Source organism: Colobus angolensis, unplaced genomic scaffold (genome assembly GCF_000951035.1).
Source record: "Colobus angolensis palliatus isolate OR3802 unplaced genomic scaffold, Cang.pa_1.0 Scaffold257, whole genome shotgun sequence".
NCBI classification, from domain to species: Eukaryota; Metazoa; Chordata; class Mammalia; order Primates; family Cercopithecidae; genus Colobus; species Colobus angolensis.
In genome coordinates, this window is record NW_012115788.1 from 2,919,643 (window position 1) to 2,946,035 (window position 26,393).

Below are 26,393 nucleotides of genomic sequence, written 5' to 3' on the forward strand. Positions count from 1 at the left end.
TGGTGGCGTGCGCCTGTAATCCCAGCTACTCAGGAGGCTGAGGCAGGAGAATCACTTGAACCTGGGAGGCAGAGGTTGCAGTGAGCTGAGATCACGCCACAGCACTCCAGCGTGGGCGACAGAGTGAGACTCTGTCTCAAAAACAAAAACAAACAAAGAAACCCCAAGAAAACAAAAACAATTCAGCCAACATCTGTTTATTTTACACCACAGTTATGTGCAAAACCAAGTTTCTGTCTTCACGATTATTACTATAATTCTACAGCCACACACGTTTATATCACCTGAATGCAGGGCAGACAGATGACTGCTAAATAAACCTGGAAGAAGATGATGTTAATATGAACTGGGGGAAGCTGGGAAGCTTTGGTGCTGAGGTGGCTTTTGAGCCAGGTCTTGGAAATTGAGCAAGTTTGAAGTAGTAAATACTGATGGGAAAGGGCAATCTTAAAGTTGGTGGTTAAAAAGTGAAAAAGGAAAATCTAATAACAAGAACAAAATTTCAGATGACATGTTTATTTTGGAGACTTAGTTAACGGGGTTAAATGAAAAGTAACTAGTAGCAGAATGCTTCCAGAATTATCAATCATGCCTTAATCTGCAGTCACTAACCGTATATCAAGTTGAATAATATGAAATTGTCACCTTTTTGTGCAAAAAATGGTTAATATTGCCAATTTCATATAGTTCGACCAAGTATTATTCACTGTATTCTGAGATGTAATTCCTATACTGCATTGTTTTCCAGAATACTTGAAAAGACCAAGGATTTAATGCATGCTTGCTAACTATAAATATAAAGCCATTAAATTAGATACTTGGAGTCAGACAATTCAAAGATTGGGACAATAACCTTTGGCCCTCCACCCCCCACAATATACACACCCACACACGAGCAAAAGTCAAGTAACTAAGTTGGCGTAGAAAGCATACATGCTGTTTCTCATTGTATTCATTGATAGACACAGTAGAGACCATTCCTGAAGTTCTCAGCACTTGTTCAGAGAGTTTGAAAATAAGCAAAACATGTCTTTTTCTGGTTGGTGGTAAAGAAAGACTAAATCTCCTGAGTGTGTTAAAAAAAGAGACGAGACAGGACGGCAGAGAAAAGAAGGAGGCTATGTTCTAAAATATAATGATCAGAACCAATTTCAATGTCTTTGTTTTAGAAAAAAGAAACGTTGTAAAATAAAAGTGACATCATGTCTTCTCATGAGGTATGTGAGTGGATTATCACCCCACACTGAGATAATGTCCACGTAAGATTAGAATGTTAGGATTCTATTAACATTTCTCTTCTAATCTAATAGTAACTTTATTTAACTGGTTCATAACATTTTACCAATTTGCCTGTAGTGTTATTTGTCCCTTTTTCACGTTTACAGACACTTTTAATTTTTAATGTGCCTTTAGCCACTGATGCCCCAAATACTTATATACACAAACTATAGAACATAGGTGAGATATTTACTGGCATGCGCATGTGTGTGTGTGTGTGTGTGTGTGTGTGTGTTTGTGTGTGTGTGCGATTGTTTGGATAATCTAAAAGAGCTTTAACTTTTTTTGAACATAGATGATGCTATGACTATATTGTCAATTTCTGCACTGAAAATGACGTTGTCACATAATTTATGTTCCAGAAAATTTGCAATTTAGCCTCCATTGCTGAAGAATTGAATCTTGATATAAAAGGAAATTATAGAATTAAAGAGATAATTTTAGTTCTTATTTCATCTCTAGAGATACGAATGACTTTAGAGGTCAGAGAAAGGCAAGTTTGAGTTTAGTTTATCCTTGCCCTTGGGGCCTTTTTGAAAAGGAGACATACAGAATTTAAAGGAAAATATTCTCATTTGCACGCCATACCAGAAATTGCTTCAGGAGCAAAATGATAATTTGGAATATTACTCTAGAAGCTCCCTCTTATAATTTTACCCTATGCGAAATGTCACAAAGGCCCGGTGTCAGTGTGGGACTGAGGTGGAGGTTTAGTCACCCAGCAAATGAAGAATTAGTGAATAGCTCCCTCAAAGACTGACGTGTCTGTTCTGCTGATACTGCACACTTTCTCTAAAGAGATTACCAGCATAATCCTAAATATTATGGGACCCGAGATATCTTATATTTGAGCGCATCAGATCCAGCATGCTGCACCTAATCCCTAACAGCTTTATTCAGTGTTTATGTAAGCTGGTGAAGTTGTACAAACCTGTCGACTGTCCCTTGTTTCCAGAGACAACATCACTGTGTATAATTGCCACAAAAAGTAGTGAGAAACGGTATTATAATTTTCAAATTTCACTTTAACAAATTTCCATCTTTCGAATTGCTTTTTTCACAAGTAGAACAATCTAATGATCTTTTGGTGATCTATACTAACATTTGAATGGAGATATTTATAGTTGTTCCGTTTGTTAGCTGTGTTTCTTATACATTAATTTGTAGCAAAGGCATGTTGATGCTACCATGTAAATTGGATTGGTACAAAAAATTTCTTTTCCATTTTTTAGACATTTGAATTACTTTAAAGAGGCAGAGTTTTTTTGGGGGGCAATACTAGACGAGAAGACATTACCAAAAACTAGGAATTACTAAGCATAACACCAGGTATTCTACCGTAGGAATTTTTTTTTTTAAACTACAGCTTTAATTTGGGATACTCATTTTAATTCTACTAAAATTTAAGTAGAGAAAGATAAATATCTGGCTCTCTTTGCAAAATACAAAACCATATTTGTTCGTATAGTTCATTTAAAAAGTGAATTGTGCGTGTGTGTGTGTGTATGTGTACATAAATCCCAAAAATCGACCACTATGTTTCATGTAATTTTACAGTAGAAGATAACTTCATGTTTTTTTAAACACAAAATCAGAGGAGAAAGAAACATTTCTGCTCACCTTTGAGCCCCTGCTTATTGTAATTCAGACCCAAAGAAGATTAAGTACATAGATGTTAATATGTCTAGTGTTATTAATTTCTAAACAATAGCAGCAACAATATCCTGAGCAAATCTGTCAGTAGCAAGGATAAATACTTAAAGACTCCATTGATGTCAGAAATGCAATCTGCTGGCTATAGCTTATTTCACCAATAAAATCTTTAAATGCATATATTTTGAAATTGGTAATTGCATAGAAACAGTATTTACTTTTTTCCCTGCAAATACAAGCACCAGGAAGCTATAAGCATTGTGAAAAGATGTGATTCTGAGTTTATATATTAAAGGAGTTCTAGTTTGATAAGTATTGAGCAATGCAGTGTCTACATTATTTGAAACAATTATATCAATTTACATTTTAATATTTCCAACTGTTGTGCATTGCTATCTAGTACTAGCAAGGAAATGACAATAAATCGTTTCACCCTGAAATATTTTTAAAACAAGAGCTCCAAATTTGCCTATGTTATGAGATAATGTGTGTCTAGGGAACTATGCACTAACTTGTAAAAAATTTTGGAGAAAAACTGAAATGTAATTCACCTCATTGTTAATAATCATTCAACCAAATAGCTATTATGTTTGAAAATACGTTTCTCACATATGATAAAGCATCTGCTATCATATATATAAATCGAATGGATTTTTTTAAAACTTAAAGAAGTAAAATGACTATGATAGCAATGCCGATGACCAAAATCAAAGCTACAAAACTGTGAGAAGGATATTCATACGATTAACCTAATGTTAGTATAATGTGGTGGATAACTCCTTGAATTTAATCTCAAAACTTACACATTTGGTAGTTCACTCCAGGATATGACAGTATTTATATATAAATATCTTCTCCAGTGTAAAATTAAGCCTGAGTGACTTGTTTCACTATATACATTCCTGAGTCAGAAAATATTTTATTGTTCCCACACCTAGCTATCAATTTATTTTGCTGAGAGCTTATAAATGCTTACTTCCTTGCCTGGGGGATGGTCCATACAGTTAAATGTCAGAAGAGAGAAGAAAATGTAAAACTCACCAGTGGCGTCAGCTTTAGTTTTGAGCTGGTTCTCACACATTTTGACGTAGCAATTAAAAGTCTAACTGAAAAATATGACACTTTTCACTGGGGAGGTCTGAAGACTGCCCCTGCGTTAACCCACAACTACAGTCCTAACAGACTGCATTAATGAGATTAAATGAAAGAGGAGTTAAAGGCATCAATGGCTCCATTTCATTAAGTAAGGGTGAAAGGCTGCTCAGGCGCTGAAGGTGGGAGGGAGAATATCGGTTTTTCTTTTTGATGCTACTTATTCGCTAAAGAATGCAGCATTTGCTTAATAGCAATCAGCAACTTCAAGATGTTCCCACCCCCAAATTATACAGATACATATAATTTCTGCACTTAAATTCCCCTTTGTTTTCATCCTGTTGGAAACAGATTTGATATGCATATGGCATGTAACAAAAGTTATCCCTGTGACTATAAAAGTACAACATAAATTTTCTTCAGAATTAGTTTGTCTCAAATTATTTTGGATGAAGGATTGCATCAAGGTATTACCATGTTCCTATCCTGTCAAATATTGGATCACAGCTGTCTATGAAGTAGTTAATACAGCAGAGGAGCATTTTAGAGTCTAAGAAAATACGCACACCTAACAGGAGCAGCAGCAGCAAGAAAGCCTGAGCACCAGTGTAGAGACAACACCAGGTGACCTCACCCGGCCCCACACCTGAAGTCTAAAGTAACTTCATTTCCCCAGTGTGCCCTGGTGCTCCCACTTGCAAGAATGATGAAGAAACAAAGACAGAAATTTCTGATCCTCGCTAGGAAGGCTAAATATATGAATAGGTAAAAATTGCGTTAACTTCCATGGGAACAAAATATGTTCTTTATATGAAAGCAAAATGCCTACATATGTATTAGCTTTATTTAACTTTACGTAGAGTTGCTCAATTGCTTGCATGATGAATCTCAGATCTTTCTCTTTACTCTTCTCATCCCCTACCACCTTTGACAGCTCTTGATTTCTTTCCACTAATCGCTTATCACAAACCTTTTTCTTCTTATTTTTTTAAAAATAAATTTTATTATGTATATTTAAAATATACAACATGATGTTATAGGACACATGTATTGTATGTAGTAAAATGGTTACTATAGTGGAACTAGTTAACATATCCATCATCTCGCATAATTACCCATTCCCTCCTTGTGACAAGAGCATTTAGTCTACTACTCATTTAGTAGAAAATACAATACACTATTATGACAAATGGCTACTTTTTTTTTTTAGAAAAAGAAATTGCCTTTAATTTGAAAAAGTGATATTTGAATATGAAACAAATCGTAACATACAAAAAGGTATAAAGGGAAAATTTTAATCTCTTTGCATGAGCCCCACCCTCAGCCCTCAGTACTATCCCAGTGAGTTACCAACTGATATTTTCTTGCTTTTTTTTCAGAGCAAGTCTATGCATATGCAACCATGTATGTTGGTGGGAGTACAAATTAGTTCAGCCACTGTGGAAAGCAAGTGGATATTGCTCAACTTCAACCAGTACTACCATTGAACCCAGCAATCCCATTATTAGGTATATACCCAAAGGAAAACAAATCGTTCTACCAAAGACACATGCACCCACCCATGTGTTCATCACAGCTTTATTCAGAATAGCAAAAACATGCAATCAGCCCAGATGCCCATCAGTGGTGGCTTGGATAAAGAAAATATGGTACATATACACCATGGAATACTACACAGCCATAAAAAATAATAAAATCATGTCCTTTATAGCAACGTAGATGCAGTTGGAGGCCCTTATCCGAAGTAAATTAACACAGGAACAGAAAACAAATGGTTTATTAATCCTCCTTTTGTTCCTGTCTTCTCTTAAACGTCTCCACTTTTTCCTGGCTTACATTGTAGTAGAACTGCTTTTTGATGGGGAGAAAGGCAAGGGGTGGACAGGAGGCTGGGAAATCCATTCAAGATTATTTTCGGCATGGTAGAGCTGAACTTAGTGGTTCTCAGCTGTGGATGCCCATTGGGATAACCCGGAGAGCTTAAAAATATTGATGTCCAGGGATTTCCTTCTTACTCTCATTGATTTGTTTGGTGGGCGGGGGTGGGGGGCAAGGCGTCTGGAATTTTAAACACTTCTAAAGTAATTCTAATGGGCAGCAGGGACTGAAGACCCTTGGAATGGTCCTCAGAATCACCGGAGACATATAGCATAGATTCCTGACCCCAGCAACTACTGAGTCAGAATCTGAGGAGGTGTCTGGGGATCTACATTCATAAGCACTTAGGTATTCATTATGATTGGATACATTTGGTAAAAACTTTAGGAAAGAATCTTGGGCTTTGAGTTAACACATCTGGTTGTCACTTCTTGGGTAAATTACTTAACTTTTTGTACCTCAGGCTACTCATGCCTGAAATAAGATTGTAACACTTACTCATTAAATCATAAAAGGAGTAAATGTGAAAGTGCTTAATATTATGTCTGAAACACTTGGGAATCAGTAAACGTAGTTCAGTATGAATCTTCATACCTTTGCTCGTTGTGGTGATATGCATTTTGGCTGTTGACTTTGGTTATCATTCATTCATTCAATATTTATTAATTAATTCATAAGTAATTCCTACCATTTGTACTTGGAAATAAATATGAGGAAGCTCACAGTCCAGTGTGTATTTAAATCCTACGGATTTAATCTTATTTGATTGTTTTCATTGTAATTGTTAGTTTTCTATATTATGCAAGAAATAACATTCTAACTTAGAAGATCTGTAGGTAATGAGAATAAGTAAGAAAACCATTTAAGAACTTCTTTTTTTTTTTGTCGGAAAGAAAATCGATTTGGGAGATATCAAATATTTGATGTGTTATAGTTCAAATGTGGAGACAGAATTGTTCCCTGTGAAATATTTAAAGGTTATTAAATATTAACTTGAGTAAATGAAATTAGTAGGCACCCTTCACAGGGTGCTGAAAGCCAAGTATTAGGCGTAGAAACTTATACATCTTTATGTCTCCTGAGCCTTGATAAAAATCCAGCTCCCGCTCTTGCAACCAGGAAGTGGGTACAAAAGAGCATCAAAGGAGAATTAACAGCATCTTGATGCACAGAGTATGCTCGTTGCCTAGAAACAAAGGGCAGAGTTGGAGATAGGAGCTCAGATAGGAGGGGTGGATCCAGCCTGTGTTCAGGAAAAAAGGAGGATGGCTGGTATCTCTCTAAAGTTTCAGTTTTATCACATCACCTTCCTTATCAAAAACTTTTCAGCCCTCTAGGTTCCACAAAACAAACCCAAGCTCCTCCTTGGCCTATCTTTCTACAACCTGGGCCAGCTCTGTCTTCAGCCACTCACTTCTGATCCTAGATCAAAGCCATCCATTCACCTGAGCCATCCCACATGCCTCACTTCTCTGCCTTTTCATGCCACCTCTATCTCCTCCTTGAACTTCCTGACAGCCTCTCTCCACTCTGCTCCAATTACCTTCACCTAACCTAAGTTTGAAGACCCAGCTCAACTCCCACCACGTTTGCAAAGTGTCCCCTGACCATTCACCCACAGTAATTTCTGCTTACCCTGGGATCCTATGTCCCCACCACTCATTTGGTCCTGGTACTCTTCAATAATCCTGTTTATATGCTTCTCTTTCACCTTGACTATAAGCTCCTTAGGGATAAAACCCTCTCTTTGTGTGTCTCCCAGTGTCTAACATAGGGATTCGATAAAATGAATGGAGTTGGCTGGGTGTGGTGGCTCACGCCTGTAATCCCAGCACTTTGGGAGGCTGAGGCAGGCGGATCACCTGAGATCAGGAGTTCAAGAATAGCCTGGCCAACATGGTGAAACCCTGTCTCTACTAAAAATACAAAAAGTTACCTGGGCATGGTGGTGAGTGTCTATAATCCCAGCTACTCCGGGGGCTGAGGCAGAAGAATCGCTTGAACCTGGGAGGTGGAGATTGGGATATGTTTGTTTCCTTGCTTGCCGATGTTTAGTGGGGATGAGAGATAGTTTAAAAGGAAAAGCACTTGCCTCTTTTTATTCTTAATTTAATCATAGGTGGTTCTAAGTGTAGGAACAAGGAAGTTGAAACAACAACAAAAAAAACTTCTCTTGATTTCCTATTTTCCCTTAATATACAACCTGTCCCTTCATCCCCTTGATCTGGCATTTAATTGTCACTTTGAACTGTTGGTCCCAATGGTTTAGGTCTGTTTCTGTCTTGTTGGCAGATTTCATTTTCTCTGGTTAGGGATCTTAACTTTAGAGGCAAGAGGGAGTTGATTTCTCCCCTGGGTAGCTCTCCCTCGACCCCATCTCAGAGTAGGCAGCAGCTATTATGCACTTTTCACACTAACATGACGCTTACAGCCGTCCCTAGTATCAGAAGACATTACACTAGGGGGACAGAAAAGTTCTCCAACCACCCACCGCTGCCAAGATTCAGGGGGAAATGAGGGATGAATCCCCTTAAATAGAAGAAATGTCATAAAAAATAGCTTGATTTTACAGAACCCATCCCACGGTGGTTCTTGAAAAGTGTGGTCCCCAGACCAGCAAAGTCAGCGGCATCACTGGGAACTTGTTAAACATGTAGATTCTTAGATACCACTCCAGACCTACTGAATCAGAGACTCTGGCACTGAGCTCAACCATCTATGTGTTCACTAGCTCTCTGGATGGTTCTGAGGTATGCTCATGTTTCAGAACTCCTGGTTTACACCATGGGTTTTCTAGTCAGAAGGAGCTAAATTTAATAAACAGCTCTGTTACTCACTAGCTGTGTAGTCTGGATAAGTTGATTTTCAGATGTTTCAGTTTCATCATCTGTAAAATGGTGATGCTATGGTCTGAATGTGTGCATCCTCCCCAAATTAATATGTTGAAATTCTTACCCTCGAGATGATGGTATCAGGAAGTGGGGTCTTTGAGAGGTGATCAGAGAATGAAGGCAGAGCCCTCCTGAACTGGGTTAGTGTCATTGTACAAGAGGCTCAAGGGAGCTGCCTTGTCCCTTCCATCATGTGAGGACCGGGGAGAAAGCTGTGAACCAGAAAGCAAGACCTAGGCACTGAATCTGCTGGCACCTTGATCTTCGACTAACCAGCCTCTAGAACGGTAAGAAATAAATTTCTGTCACTTATACGCCACACAGTCTATGGTACTTTGTTATAACAGCCCAAACAAACTAAGACAGGTGATAAGAACATCTACCTGATAGAAGTGTTGCAGAATTTAAAGTGAGATAATTCCTGCAAAGCGGTCAGTCCAGCCCTGGGCACATAATAAACATTCAATAACTTTAAGCCATTACTAGAATACTATTTTAGTGGAGAATAGAAAGTGTTCCATACTTTAAAAATCTCTGTTATTTTTCTCTACACGTTTCTCAAAACTTGGCTGCACACTAAAATCACTTGGGGAGCTTTTTAAAAAAATATCTGATTCCTAAGAGATTTACATCAGACTAATTTAGCAAGAATTTTTGGGAATTGAAACCAGGCATTTTTATTTTACAGAAGATACTAAGATCATTATGAGGTACAGTAAAATCTGCTGTTGCAATGTATTATAATCAATATTGTCGTGAGAAAGTGTCGTGAGATTAAAAGCAGCTGAGAATTAATCATCAGTAATGTGAGATGTTGTATTCATTATTTCCATGATTTTGCCCAAATTCAGTAGTACAGAAGTCCAGAGAAATGCCAAAAGTCAGGTTCTAGAGCAGGGTTTCTTATGCTTGTCATTGATATTTTGGACTGGATAATTTTTTTTTCTGGGGAGCTGTTCTGTGTATTTTAAACATCCTTGGCCTCTATCCACTAGTTGCCAGTGTTGCCCCTCACTTACGACAACCAAACAGGTTTCCAAATATTGCCAAATACTCACTGGGGACAAAATAGGCCCCAGCTGACAACCACTGTCCTAGAGTTTCAGTGCCTAGACCCAAATCCAGGCTTTACTATGTAAAGTATGATTAGTGCAAGTTACTTAATCCCTCTGTGCCTCAATTTCTTCTGTGAAGTAAAGATGAAAATTATACCCAACTGATAAAGTTCAGTTTTGCTGTTTGAGAAATAAAAGAGAAAATGCATATGAAGCACAGGTGACGGTGTCTGGAACATGGTAAATATTCAGTAAATATCAGCTATCAATGATATGTTTATTGATAGTCTTATTTTGATTCCATTCACTGAAAAATATCTTCTCCTGAAGTCTTTACATTGAAGTCATGTATCCTTCTGGAGGCAGTATGGGTCATATTAAAAAAAAAAAGAAGTTGTGTGTCCGTTCATTAATTCATCCTTTGAGTTGAGAATCAGAATGGCCAACTACTCATTACCTCCTAGGGTCAACAGTTGGTAGGTGATAAAGAAAAAAGCAAGGGTGAAAGGATGTGTCAGAATTAGAAAATGGTTCTGTTTCTACACTTCTCTAGCTATGCAATGCTGGGAAGGTACAGCTCCTCAGAACCATTGTTTCCTCTTTTGTAAATTAGGAAAAATAATTGCTATTTTGTGTATTTGTTATGAGAATTTAATCAGATAATATATGTGAATGCACTTAAGCCAATATCCTGGTATACAGTAGGCACTCATTAAACATTTAATTCCATTAAAATTATAGATGAGAGCATAGAAGGAAACTGTGTGGGAATAATGTGGGTGTATCTGTGTCTTTCTGAACTTCGTATGACATCATTTCATCTGAATTGATGAGTAAGCAGTGAAAAATATTTTTTCAATCATGACAGCATTTTGCTCTGTCAAATATGCATTGGCAAAATGTATCTAAAGGGTACTCACTAAAATTCAGTATTATTAATGTAGTCAATTCTTTAGAAGGCTAAAAGAATGAGTTAATCTGTTTACAGTTTGGCAAATGCATCATTTGTGCTATTGAGCACTAATTATTTTTTACAATTCACTAAGAAACTTGAGCAGTTTAATTTTTGTGCAATGTAGAATAGGGATTATAGCTTTAATTAGTAGTAAAATTATTCTGGTGACTGGGTTTGCAAATATCTTAACTTTGATTCAAATCCATGTTATAAAAAACCATTCACAGTTTCAAGTATTTTCCCAACAGTACTTCTATTTACTTTTCATCAAAGGGAAAGTTACACAGATAATAGAGTAGAAAACAAAGAAACTAGTGATTTTCTTATTGGATGACATTAGGAGTAGAATCCAAAATTCAAACAGCAGAAATCTTGCGCCCTGATTGCTCATTTACTAATTGTTTCCCAGCTTCTTTCCAATATTTTTTATTTTAAATCATAAGAAAACAGGAATGACTTCACAATATCATGTAAAATAGAGTCTTTCTGTTCCATTATATTGTACAAGTTATTAGATAGATAAAATATATAAGGTAGATTTTGGGGAATAATTTTTGTTTGCATAAAAAGTGCTAAACATTTTTTATATTAAGCAAACATCCCCTAACTCAGTAGAAATTGAAGCTATTTAGGAACAGATATCTGGATGTTAGAAAAACACTGTAACAATCATTTCTTACATTCTGACATTTGTTCATTTATCAAATACCTCTTTGTTGAGTGGATATTCTAGTACTCAAGTTAAGTACTTCATGGAACTTTCAGCCCATAAGCTTATTGTGCAGGAAGAGAAATAGACTTTCCTGGTTCTCATTCAGCATCTATTCAACAATGGGGAGTTCAGCACGTTGCAAAACAAGTTCCCCTGTGGCATTCTCCTGCAACCAATTACGATTCCCTCCAGCCCATATGTAGGTAGTATGCCTATAAACCTTGCTAAAATAAAAACACAATTTCTGTGTTGCTTCATTGATCTTATCAGTATAGTAAACCCTATCAGAAATGCTATGAGATGAGTTTGTGATTACTTAATATCTGGTATGCCCAAGATGACTGCCGATGATACCACTTTACTTCCCAAGACGTAAGGCTCTAGTCAGTGATTCGCCCTACAGCCATGGTGTAGAGTGTCTCTAGTGTCTGCAGTGCATGTGTGTCTATATGAATATATGTATATATGTATACATACATGTCTATATGAATATATGTATATATTATGTGTGCATGTATATATAAATAAATTTATATACAGTATAAACATGTATCTATGTGAAATGCATCTTTGTCTGCTCTTGAATGTAGGACATTTCAATTATTTCTGACTTCTGAAAAGTTTTCATTTATCCAGGAATCACAAAGATTGCCATCAAAGAAGAAACACATCTGTAGTCCCTCAATATACCTTTTATCTGGACACTTACGCTTAAGTGGCAAGCCTCACCGTTACAACCCTCAACTTAGTGGTGAGCTTCAGTCCTGCCTTAATGATGTTTGTTCTACCTCCTTGCAATCTGAAGTCATTTCCCTGAGTGGAGGAGAAATCATTCAAAAAATAGACAAAGAAATTGATAAGAATCTTTCCCAAGGGATCTTAACTTGGAAGTTGACTTCAGATAAGTCCCTTCAGAAGCCCATATATGATGAAGACTTCTATTATTTGGTGTCCTGGGTGAAGGTAGTAATTTTGCATGGTGCTGAATATGCAGCACCACAGGATGAGCTTTGATTGTTTTAATCCAGGATACATGGCTATAAGCTGCTGCACCCGGGACCTATATTATTACACATTTGTGCATGGATTTCATCTGTGCTAGCTCAGAATTTTCTACCAAAACCATTCCTATCTCTCATGAGTCTGGTCTTCCATTGTGGTTATCACAGCAACAAGAACAACAACAAATAGAATAGCTGCTTCTTTATAAACATTAGTACTTTTTAACCCTAGATGTGTAGGTTTGGTTCATTTATTGCTATTCTTTAGATCTCATTCTGTTTTCTTTCTTTCTGTACAAAGGCACCAACAACATGTACTCATTTACATAAGAACACAACAATCCTGTCAGAAAGAATACAGGTACAGTCATTAATGTTAAACCACCTCAGCTCTCTTCCAAAACCAGCAAGAGAGGTGAGTTTCTCATCTTATATCTTCTAAGGAACATATTCACCAGGAGACAGCTTAACAACCAACTACAGTAAATTTACTTAAAAATGTAGGAAAGTCCAAGAATGGTAGCATTATCTCTGTGTGCAGCCCAAATTTGCATTCGTTGAAAGAAATTTGTCCCTGAAGTATCTTACAAGGTAGAACTGCATACGGTTCTTTTCCCTCGCTCATCCTGGGACATCTCACAGCCAACCAAAATCATGAATATTTTACTAAACAGAGTGAGAAACAAATGAGGGATGTGAAGCCATATGAACAATTCACATTGCCAAACTAAATGAGGACTTAGCATCATTGAAGAACTATGTCTTTCTAACTCAAAAGTGAAAACAGGAGTTTAGTTTACTTAAAGGTAAAAGCAGAAAATTCAGAGAGGCAACTAAAGGCAAATATATCATGCCATTCATTGTCTTCATTTTCTGATCTCTCCAGGGTCCACAGAATTAAACAGTAGTAATAGCTAGCATGGGTTGAGAACATATTACAGTAGGTGCCAGGCATTGCGTTAAGATATTTAAATGCATTATCTCACTTATTTAATCACAACAACTCTGGGTGGTAGATGTTAGTACTCTCAAGTAACTGGTGAAGAAACTGAGGCACAGCAGGGCTAAGGGATGGAACTTTAGATTGGCGATTCTCCACATGTGTTCCTCCAATGAGTAGCATCAGTACCACTTCCTGCTCCGGTGTGTTCGTTAGAGATGCCAATTCCCTGACCCACCTCAAACATACTGAGATGTGGTCCAGGAACCCTAGGAATGAAAATTATAGCAATCTGTGTCTTAAAACATCTCCAGCCTGATTCTAATGCTTGCTAACATCTGTGAAGAATGGCTTATATTACATAATTAATAAGGTGGATCCATGTCTGTTTGAGCATTTAAGCCCATTCTCTAAGTCACGTACACTCATTTACAAAGGTGAGTGAATTTAGAGCATTTCAAGAAAGACATACTTTTTAATGTTTAAGTATTAAATACTGATGTTTCTTCTATTTGAGGAAGTCTTGAAGAATTGTGCTTCCAACCCCCATATTTTCAGTAGGGCTAGGTGATCTCTGCCAACAAAGACAAACTACATATTACACAAGCCTTTTCCTCTTTAATCTAAGGAGCAGACGGACACTCGGTCATCCCCTTGCTAGGAGAAATTTGGTGGCTACCATGGTGGACACACCGCCTATACTGTGGAAAATACGGTATGTCACTGTTGTTGAAGTTTAAATTCCCCAAAAGACCTCTGCTGGGATACTGCTGGCCCATAGGAGGTTACTGACCAAAAATACCATGAGTTTTTGGTTTGAGAGTCTATCTACAATCCTCCTAACCCTCATGAAATTTGACTACCTGCCGTAAATCTGTGTTTCCGAATGAGAATTGTCACTTGTTTTTTCTTTCTACCTTTTAATCACAGACATTAGGCTGGGTCGGCATTTTCATCATTACCATTTTTACTTATTATCATCAATACCTATGCTATACTTAATGTTGAATGTTATTTTGGGACTGAATGAAAACATATTAAACTCTGGTTTCCCTGAAGATAGAAAAAAGTACAAAGGAAATACATATGCATAATGATCTCTCTCCTTTTCTTTCTAGGATGAAGGGTTACTACACAAAACTTGGGGGCTTACCCTATTTTATCAGAACAAATGAAAAAGTACTGAATGCGAATACAATGTACCGAATGTAGTAACGTTTGCATTTCCATTTTATTTACTTTTTGTTTCGTATCCCTAATACTTACCTGTTGTTCAAGTTGCTGTCCTAAGTACCATTAACTGGTAAATGAAAATTATTTTCAAACTGCTTGAAAAGCATTATTAAAATATAGCTGCTTTGGAGGTCAACAAAACCTGGGGAATCTTCAGTGATAAATGTCATATCAAAGACTTAAAAGACTTCTTCTTCTACCTTATTTAAACAATTTATTTTTTCCTGAGCTGAGATAAAAATTGCCAAGTAGAAATAATTGCTATTTAACACCACTACACTTACTAACAAATAACAATTGGGTGGTCTAGATAAATAAATGTTGAATTATTGTCTTATGTTTGAAAATTAAGAGCTGTATCCCAATGGCTAAAGAATTTTTCAGATGAGTAGGAACATTTTACTAATGAACAATATATATTGTGAACTCTGTGATAAAAACACTCATAGAATGAATAACCCAATTTGCCCATGCCCTTGCAACGAATGGGTCCAAGAATAGTTAATGCTGGGAATGTAAAAATGATCTTCTGTTTGCTAAAGGCAGTTGATAGGTGATGTGTGGAATGCACAGCTGCCTTAGGTATGTTTTAGAAAAGTGCTTATTCGGAGTTTATATTGCTTAGAGTATAAAAAATATTGCTTAGCATACCTCAAAATAGGTAAAGATTCAAATAATATTTACTCAAAAAGTGAATCAACCTGTGAATTAAGACCTCATCAGCATTGGATATATCCTGCCCTATTTGAGATTCTAGATCATTAGTTTAGAAAATAATAGAACATTTTAAAACGAATTGTGTTCTATGTAAATTATAGGAATATGAAAAAAATAAAATAATATTTAGTGCTTAAGCTACCTTTCCATATACAAGAACATAGTACCAGCTTGCACTGCTCCATTCACATGGAAGGGAATAAACTTCTCTCTCCTCTTTCTTTTTAGCATAATGGTTAGGATGATGACACTCAACCTTTTAAAAAAATTATTACAGGCCGGGCGCGGTGGCTTAAGCCTGTAATCCCAGCACTTTGGGAGGCCGAGACGGGCCGAGACCTCTCACGAGGTCAGGAGATCGAGACCATCCTGGCTAACACGGTGAAACCCTGTCTCTACTAAAAAATACAAAAAACTAGCCGGGTGAGGTGGCGGGCGCCTGTAGTCCCAGCTACTCGGGAGGCTGAGACAGGAGAAGGGCTTAAACCCGGGAGGTGGAGCTTGCAGTGAGCTGAGATCCGGCCACTGCACTCCAGCCTGGGCCACAGAGCGAGACTCCGTCTCCAAAAAAAAATAATAATAATAAAAAATAAAAAAATAAAAAAATAAAAAAATTATTACAGCACACTTAAGCAAGGCAAAGACCTCACAGTCCACCTACCCCACCCATTATCACTCTCTAGTGGATTTCCAGCTCTCTGGGTGTCACACAGGCAAAATAGCAACTTTACAATGTGTTATGTTAGCCTGAACCCTTGGTAGAGTGATGTATTAGAGCATCTATAAACTACTTAATAACATGTTCATTTTAGTTTGTGAATACCAACATTTTAGTAACTCCTAGTAATCAACTAAGTAAGTTACTAGTGAATTGGTCCTTATTCTTATATAAAAATGAAACTCAGCAGAATAATTATTTGTGTATTATAAGACCTGAGATAAGGACTTGTAATAGTTAATTAGAGTCTTGCCTGGAGGAATTCATGACCCTCCCAGTGGACTGAGACTGAATCTTTGGGAAACACCAGTTTGTGGCATGAGCTTTGGACTTGTACTCATGTTATGACTAGTCCACTTAAGAGATGCATCCTTAGTCAACAGAATCAACCTCTCTGTGTCCAACTTTCCCCATTTATCAAACTGGTGCCATGATTCCTTCCTCATGTTTGGCAAATAGAAAGCGGTGAGCAGATAGATGGTGGTCACTACTGAGCCTCATCCTATAGCTGAGCTCACTGCCACTGCATCAAAAAGAACTGCAAAAGCCCAGACATGATGAGTGCTTGTGTTTTCTTCATCACTGGAGGCTGGGCATCCTCTCTGAGAGCCCCTACTGGGCATATGCATGTTTTGGGGTCGAGTACCTGAAACTCTTCTGACTTGGCAGATCATGTACCAAATAGAGCTGTGCTGACAGACCATGCATTCCTTCCCCTAGAAGCTAGTTCTTATTCCCTACAATTCCAAGACAGGGAAAACTCACACCTACTGATTAATTCAGCAATAAATTCTTACCAAATGCATACTAAATGCCTGGGCTTATACTCATTTACACTAGCTAGTTATCCAGCTAACAAGTTGCTTGTTATTTTGGGAGAACATTATAAACATTATCATTCTTATACTAATTATAACAGCAATAATTGTTACCATAAATAATAATATTTTATATTTAAATGGTACTGTACATTTTTAACTTAAAATTTTTCACCATTTATAAATGAAACCAATTTATACAGTGAAGAATTTCTCTACAGAGCAGAAAGAAAGGCATTCAATAGCCAGATATGGGAAAAGGAATTGTCAACTAAGTACAGGATTTCTTTTGGGGGAGAAAGGTGCTATATTACTCAAGAATTGTTAATTTTCTTCTCCTCTGTGGATATGGCTCAGTTCAAACAAAATAGCTTAGGGACATAACAGTCCATTAGTAAGGTCAGCTGCCAAGGACAGATCGTCACTTGTCATCATGTGTATCCTGTTATCATTAGGGCTTTGGAACCGAACACTGCATTAAGCATTTCTCAAATACAAATCCAGAAGTCCTTTTCTCACTATCAGAATGTCCACCTCTGCTGTTTTCATTTAGTACCATACACAGTGCCAAAAGGTATCATGCATGCATCTTTAACATTTACTCTTTAAAACAACAAGATAGGATTCCTTCATTTAGTCATTACTTGGAAAATTATTAAGTGCTTATGATGCTTCCAGTCCAGAAACTCATTAAACAGTTTCTATAACAATTTTACATCTTGAGATATTTATCTGAGGAAAAAGCACAAAGTTTTGGCAAAAAGGTCATTGTGGAAGACATTTTATTCAGCCTGGGGAGACAGTGCGTGAGGGTTGTCTTCCAAGGTTTGTGATGTTTCCTCTAAGCACAATGAGGGCAGTGGTGTTGATGGAGGACCTGGATGGAAGTTAAATGTGCCATGATGACATAGTGGGGCCCCTGGCTCAGCACGATGGAGGGCAGGGAGTGTCGGTGTGGGAATGGCCAGCACACTGTTCTGCTGACCGTGTGAGAAGCTAAGTTCAAGGTCTACTTTTGCTTTTAAGGTGTTTCCTTGTCACTGTAGCCAGTGTCAAAATTAAGAAGTTGCTTTGCTTGTTCAACTCATCTCTTCTAGTGGGTGAGTGAATCTCATCTAGGCTGAGATAAAGGAAAACTCATTCACTTCCATTCACCCCCTAAAATACAACCAGCGATTAGGAATTTGGAGGGCAAGTGCCCGCATGACTACAACTCCTTATTTCTTTTGCTCTTAATCAGAAGCTCTCTATAGACAGGTGGGCAAATAGGATTTCTAGCAATGTCCCACGGTAAGAAGTCCTTCTATATTGAAAAATTTGGAAATCTCGCAGGAAGCTTTGTAGTGAGAAATCATAGAGAATTGAGTAGTAATCTTTTTTAAAGTTCCAAATTTAATGTGGTGCCCTTGAGGCAAACTTTTATTCACACATGTTAGAAGCTGTTTATGCATAGAGTATTTCTGATATGATAAACAAGGAACTGGTAAAACTGATTGCCTTGGGGAGATGGTTAGGCATGTGAGGGGAATATATAATTGAAAACCTTCTCTACTACTAAAATATTTTTTATATATATAAAATTCAAATATTCTCTATGCAAAATTAAATTAAATTAAAATTTAAAATAAAAAACCACAATTGTTAAAAGATTACTTTTAGTGGATATGTAATATTTCTTGATATAATGTGCCTTAATTTATTCAAATTTTTTCATAAGTGAATGTTTAAGTTGTTTCTAAGCTTCTTTTCTCTACTATAGATTGCACATGTCTGTTTGCTTCTCTTATTCCTAGAAGAGGAATAGCTAAGAAAAAGAGTATAATTATTTCAAAAGTTCTTTGAAACATTGCACATTGCATGAGCATGCCTATCTCATGCCTCTTACTAACATTGAATATTATTATTTTTAAAAAATAGTAATTGCTAATGTAATAGGTGAACAATGGCCTCTTGAAAACTTCACGTTATAATACAATAACATATTTTACCCCAGATTGCCTTCTACCTGCCATTTAACATGAATTTTTGGCTTTTACATGTTTTGTATCAAGCATTAGTCTAATAGAATTACAAATTTAAAGGGAAATCTGCTCAACCCTAGATAGAAGTCATCTGTAGATTGCCCATAATTTTGGTAAACTATGCATTATTTTGGATATTGCTGGGTAAAGAATAGAGTTAATTATCAATGTAGAAGATGTACTGATAAAATAGGACTCATACTTCAATAAAAAATTTCATATATTAATGTTGTTGACTCTAAAGCCTTTGAAATATTTTAATATCTTGGTATCTGAGTCTATCTCAGTAAGAAAACTACCAAATCTAGCAGGAGACCGTAAACTCAGTTCCGTAGTTTAAGCTGGGACCAGCTGTGACTCAGAGGATGATCTGAAATGACCGTTGGGGATGATGGACTGTGCAGCCCATCAGTGATCCCAGAAACACCAGTCGCCTCAGAAGGACTTCATGAAGTTTTCTACATCTTCATTAACTTTCAGCAAGACGGCCAAAGCACCTCAGTGATGAACAGAGAGGTTTAATTTAATTCACTTTGAATATGACCTTCACCTCTAAATAAATGTTTCCATAATGTGATTAAAGACACCATCAAGTCTGAAAATACTTTTGGTCTGTCTAGTGTCCAAGATTTTTTGATCATTTATTCCTTTTAAGACATTGTCTTTGCTCAGGAATTACTTTCAAGAATAAAACCACCTCTAGGAGAAATACTGCAATCTTGAATGTGAATTAGTCTTTTACGAGTCTGGAGCTTATTGCTAAGACACAGGATGGGTAAGTTTTAATGTAGCTGGGGAGAGGGACATGTCCAGAGCTGCCCTAAGTGTCATTATTGCAAACTAGTCCTTATAAGACTGTTAAATTGTTGGCTATCTGAGAGGCAGACCTAAGTCTGGGCAGGAGATGGCAGCATAAAAAGGGAAGGTAGAAATTCACTGGAGAAAAATCTCAACTTCATAATTTGTCTAGTGCTAGTCCTCAAGTTTCTTACCTGGTTCTTAGTGGCTCCACAGCTAATAGTTTGTAAAATAACTAGAATTTCTGGAATGTTTAAAGTTCATCCCATGGTCTGGCTCAATCACTATTCCTGGGCAGTCATCAGCACCCCAGAAGAAGGTCAGGTACGGGGCAGGTAAAAGAGCCAGGGCATGGAGACAGAGTTCTGTCCCTGCCACGACTCAACCTTATGACCTTGGGCACATCACTGAACCTTACTCCTCAATGTAGCTAATTATGTATTGCTACATGGTTACAATGTGGTTGGTGGTATAAATTGAAATATTGTATTTTTAAAAGTTTTGTAAACATTTTAGCATTTACAAAGCCTTTTAAAAGACCATGCTAAATACAACACAACTCTAGAATGAATGTTATTGTTAGTATTACTACTATTAGTAAGGATTCTCTGGGATTGAGTGCTCTTTGGGGACAGCAGAGGAAAGGAGATAGTAGATAGCATTCAAAATGTTAGAAAATCTGTGGGCTTGTTTTAATTTCTTTAAAAGTGTCTATATTACTCATTCTGATTGAAGTAGTTTCCATATTTTTGACCTTAGAGCCGTTGAATAATAGTTAGCATTTCAATTTGTGGCATTTTTTTCTGGTGGAAAGACTGGAGTTGGGAGTCCAATGTCTTGCTATGTACAAGACAACAAGCCCATTTTTACTTAATTACATAGGTATGTGTTTAAGAAGTACGGTCCAAAGGGTGGAGTGTGGGGAGAATGGGGAAATATTAGTCAAAAGGTACAAAGCCTCTGTGCTATGGTTTGAGTTTGTCCCCACCAAAACTCTTGCTGAAATTTTATCTCCATTGTGGCAGTGTCAGGAGGTGCAGTCTAGTGGGAGGTGTTTGGGTCATGCAGGTGGATCCCTCACGCATATCTTGGTGCTGTTCTCATGGTCATGATTTAACAAGTCATTGAGGGAGTAGAGTATTCGTGTGAGAGGGGATTGTTGTAAAGTGAGGTTCCTCTTCTGGTTTGGTCCTCTCTTTGCATGTGTCTGCTCCTCCTTTGACTTTCTTTGCTGTTATGATACATCATTAAAGTTCTCACCGGAAGCCAGGGTCATACCTTTGACTTTCCTAGCCTGCAGAGGCATGAAATAAATAAACCTCTTTTCTTTATAAACTACCCAGCCTCAGGTATTCTGTTGTAGTGACACTAAACGGGACACTCAATTAGATAGGAGGAATGAGTCTGATTATTATTATATCAATTGCACAGCATGCTGAATGCAGTTAATAAGTGAGTACTGTATACTTCAATATTGCTAAGAGGAAATTTCTAATGTTCTCAACACAAAACTGTGAATTAGTTTAATATTCCACGTTGTATTTAGAAATCATAACACAACTTTGTACCCACAAATATATACAACTATAAACCATACTTTGTCAATATATAATTTAAAAAACAAATTTAAAAAAAATACAGCCCAGTTGGAAAAGTGTGTGTGGGTCCAACATGCTGACCCACTCTGGGGCTGAAGGAGATTCAGTTATGATTGCTCTTTTTCTCTGAACCGCAGATCGAGAGTGCGCTGCCATGATCTTCAGAGGGGAATGGATGGTAGATTTTGCCCAGTGTTTGGAGGAAAAACAGAACCTAAAAAAGATGATCTCCTAGTACGTTGTCTAGGAATCACAGACTCTGAGATGTAAGTGACCTTAGAGGTCATTAATCTACTACTCTTCACCTCCAACACCCAGGGCCCCAATCGATTGATGGGCAATTGACACGCCAAGAGAGTGAGTTTGAGCCGCAGATCAGCACAGTCCAATACAAATATAATGCAAAATATACATGGAATTCAAATTTTTCTAGTAGCCACATTAAAAATGCAGCACAAAGAGCTGAAAATAATTTCATTAATGTAATTTATTTAACCTTATATATCAAATATTATCATTTCAGCATGTAACTAATATAATTTTTTTTTTTTGAGACAGAGTTTCCCCCTTGTTGCTCAGGCTGGAGTGCAATGACACTATCTCGGCTCACCACAACCTCCGCCTCCCAGGTTCAAGCGATTCTCCTGCCTCAGCCTCCAGAGTAGCTGGGATTACAGGTGCCTGGGGCCACGCCCAGCTAATTTTGTATTTTTAGCGGAGACAGGGTTTCTCCATGTTGGTCAGGCTGATCTTGAACTCCCAGCCTCAGATGATCCACCCACCTCGGCCTCCCAAAGTGCTGGGATTACAGGCGTGAGCCACCATGCCCAGCTACCAATGTAAAATTATTGAGACTTTTTACTTTCTTTTTTCATACTGTATTTCCAATATGTGTTTTACATTTGGACCACATCTCAATTTGTTTTCATTTGAATTTTCTCAATTTCTTTTAACGTTAAATTTTCAAAGATTGAAGTGAAGCACAGTTCTGCCAAAATGATATAGTTATGCTTAATGGGAAATATTTTAAATCGCTTTGATATTTAAATTTAATAATGTTAAAAATTTCATTTATTCTGTGCATGTTTCAAGTGCTCACTCGCCTCACGTGGCCCTGTGGCTGCTGTATTTGTCGGTGCCTCTCTACATAACGTTCCTTTTCAGTTATAGAGTCAAGACTTGATATTTGCGGTCTGGCGCTTGGCTTATAGGAGAAACTCAACAAATGAGTTTTGACTGACTTGAGACTAAAACTTGGGTATTCTAATTCATTTTTCAGGTGTACCAGTTACCAATGATCGGGTATTGCTCCTACTTCCTATAGAGCAGTGGTTCTCAAAGCATTGTCTCCTACGGAAGCATCTGCATCACCTGGGAGCTTGTAGGAAATGCAAATCCTTGGGACCTAATTTCAGACCGACTGAGCTAGAAACTCTTGGGGTTGGCCCCAGAGATCTGTGAGAACTACTGCTGTAGGTCTAAACAAGTCTTATTTTCCCTAGGGCTTTCCCTGGGATTGAAGGGATGCCGAGAGAGCGAGAGCTTCTCATTCTGCGGTGCTGTCTGATAGAATTTTCTGTGATAGTGGAAATGTTTTATATCTGCACTGTCTAATATGGTAGCCACTAGTCACATGACCATTGACCATTTGAAATGTGGCTGGTGCAAATCAAGAACTAAGTTGTAAATTCTCTTTCATTTTAATTAGCTTAAATATAAATTCAGAGAGCTGCATGTGGTTAGTGGCTATCTAATTAACCTCTTTTACCAACAAGCGGGGAAAGCATGGGTTCAGTAATTGTAGTGAGGAATCCAAACTTGGAGTGAGCTCAGGGTTAAGTCTGAGGCAGAATCTGTGAGGCAACAGCCCTGTCTTCTCCAGGGATACTCTCTGAGAATGGAGAAAAAATGGATTCACTGAATCAGTGTGTGTTCCAAATCCAGGATTAGGGTAATCAAAACAGCCCGTAGCCTATTGTTTGATCGATACCTGTGGACTTACATTTTCTAGGTCAGCAGTAGAACCATGAAGTCTCACAAGGAGGCCACGACACACAATAATCATATTTTATATCTAGTGATTGGACAAGCTGTTCTCATCCTCTGGTCCCTGAGTTATCAGAACTGGAAGTCTATTAATTTTTTAATGACACAGGCTATCTGGCTGTGCTGATGGTGACCCTTTTTATTTGTTAATTCTCTTTTCTAAAAAGTGCTTTCTGGAGCTGACGAATGTCTCTACCTTTGCCCTGGACTATTCTTCCCTCTGCTGTTCTTGGGGGCAATTACTATGATTTCCTCTGCTTCTAAAGTACAGGTGTTTTCCATAATGACATAGAGAAAAAGAAAATGACTGGATTTCAAGGGATGAGGATGAGACAGAAAGCCCTCAGTGCTACAGCTCTTATTACTCAAAATAAGAGTGAATTAGAAGAAAAGTGACTTACATTTTTTGTTCAGGTCATCATGCCTTACTTAAACCAACTCAAACTCTGAGTTTCCCTGGACACAAATCATATTTGATCATGAGATTGAAGTGGGCTCTATGGAGCTGGGATGTAGCTCCTGTGGAAATTTATTAGCTAAGACAGAGGGACCGCACAGTTCTGTGGGACCTCTGAGGAGCCCATTGCAACATGCTTGGTAAATTAGGTGCCCCTAAAAGAGTAAATATGACCCCAAAAAACTCCAGCTCCTCAACCTGATCCTCACCCACCTACTCTTCCCATAGAGAGGAAATTTAGTTTGTATTTAGTTGTAAATCTTAGATGATGGCTAGACCATCCTTACTTGCAAGTGGAACCAAAAAAACAACATATGATGAACAGAGGGTGTCACATAAACTGGTAAACTGGCAAAACAACTCTTTCTTTGACAAAAGGAAAGGGATACCAAGCTGTTGTTTTCAATTGCTCCACCTGAAATCTTGCCAAACACTGTGCTCTCTCTACCTCATCGATCTAATGCTTTAATTGGCAGACAGTAAAGTCTGATGGGAAAGTAATGGTTTCTTAAATACTTGAGAATGAAAAGCAAATTAAGTTAGCACAGTGTAAAAGGCAAGTAATTACATAATGTCAATCTTGTTTTATACAGTTTAGTCTTCAACAGCATACAAAGAAAGGGCATGGGCAGGAGTGAATAAAGTAAGACTGCTTTGTTAGGTTACTTAAGCTCTGCTTACTTTTGGTGAGCCATGAGCTTCAGGGAGCCTGTCTCCCAAGTAGTCACTTTCTACTGCCTGTCCTAATGCATACTAACCATTGACAGGACGATCGTCATTCTGAGCCAAGGATTGGTCTCGGTTCGTAGGCATGTTTCTGAATAGGAAGATAACCTGACTGCATTTGGAACCGAAGCAAAGAGTCACAGCATACCTTATGGTTCTGGGAGAGTGACTCAATTGGTGAAGGCTCCCCAGGTTTTGGCTATGTCCAAGGCTGGATTTATGGCTTCAGGATGTTCTTCATCCTTAGGGCCTGGGTTTTATCATCCACCAAAAAGGGACACCCTCAGGGACTGGATGTATAGAATAATCAATGGCATGGACAGGGACATACACGTAAAAAGGGAAGGATATCCTGGTATCGAGAAAGATGAATCGGAACTTATAGGATAGTAGATGAAAATTGGGATATCAGTGAAGCAGCTTCCCTGCCTCCCTCCTTCCCTCCTTTTTCTCTTTTTCTTTCTTCTTTTCCTCTCAAATGAAAATAGTGGAATTTTATATGCATGCGTTTGTGTGCATGTGTGTACTCTTTACACAGGCTTTATAGGCTGCAGCCAGAGATGTAAAGAAGAAAGTAAAACTGCAAGTAATACTATTTCCCAGAAAACAATCACTGTTAAAAGTTTAGAATATGTTTTTATGAACTTTCCCTATGCATATTCCCAACTTTCTGTTTTATTCTCTGTCTCTCTGTCTCATATATATGAATGTGATGATATAAAAAATTGTATTAAGTATACTATATCAACATATATACTACATATAGATAGTATATATGATTTTCATATTTTGGATGCAGATAGCCCCAGTGTTGAATATGCCTTAAGGAGTAGGCAAATAAGGACTGTGGTTCTTTTGTTCGGAGCTTCCATGAGGTTTGATTGAAATAACCATCGAGGACCTGGAAATTTGGGTTGAAGTATGAGAGGGGTGTGCTGACAGCTCTGAGTGCTTGGATGCATCATGGGCAGTGCTATGCAGTGTTTATACCTGCACAGCTGGTGCAGGTAATGCAAAGGTCTCACTCATGCAAAAGGCATATGGATAACTCAGGGTCCACCAGGGTGAATGTTCCTTATTTCAGTCAATTGACATTATGCTAAGTAAGTTTTATTCTTATAAAAACATACTGAAGTCTCAGCCATCCAGAATTTTATAGATGGAGCCTTTGCAAATTCCCCAAAAATACTGTGGTTGCTATTTCAAGCACCATTATTTTTCTACTGGAGGCTCTTTGCATGGAGTGCTTTCTAAAATATATTACATAATTTTTATTTTTTCTGATTATAGTATTCTGAATATGAGTTAACTTTTTGTGAAGACTCAGCTCCCTTTTCAGAACCCATTGCACTGATGTAATATATCAAGACCCAGGTCTTTTGAGGTATGTAGAAACGTTGGTGTTTACACAAAAATGGCACCAGATGGTCATGCTTTATAAGCTCTTGGGTCTTCTATTTGTAGGTCTCTGTTCCTGTATTTGCTGAGAATCTATTGCTCTTCTGGCTGGATTAGTGCATTTTCCTGCAGCAACATTATCCACTGTCCTGTCCCTTCCTTTCCATTAACTCCAATTCACTCCTTCTTATGGAGGACTTGGAAAGCAGATATCCAAGCTTGCTGGAATTATGTGTAATGTAGAATAAAATGGAAAAATAAAAATAGACTCAGCATAGGCCCAGCCTGATTTTACATCCTGGAAGAGTGATGAACTTTAGGAATGAACTTTGCCACCTATTTTGTTTATTTAGAAGTTCTTCTTCCTCTTCTTTTTTTTTTTTTTTTTTTTTTTTTGAGACAGAGTTT

General features: G+C 37.6%; 1 protein-coding gene across 2 annotated transcripts in view; it reads right to left on the minus strand.

Moving 5' to 3' along the window:
- Nucleotides 1–26,393, minus strand: part of RORB (RAR-related orphan receptor B) — a 190,607-nt gene that overhangs the window by 69,522 nt on the left and 94,692 nt on the right. The window contains exon 1 of one of the 2 annotated variants that reach the window (XM_011947024.1): nt 3,973–4,061. The exons of the other annotated variant lie outside the window; for it this stretch is intronic. Within the exon in view, the coding sequence (XP_011802414.1) occupies nt 3,973–4,012 (40 nt within the window). The 5' untranslated portion in view covers nt 4,013–4,061. Of the gene's footprint in view, nt 1–3,972; nt 4,062–26,393 lie in introns of those variants that run through there. 2 annotated transcript variants of the gene reach the window in all.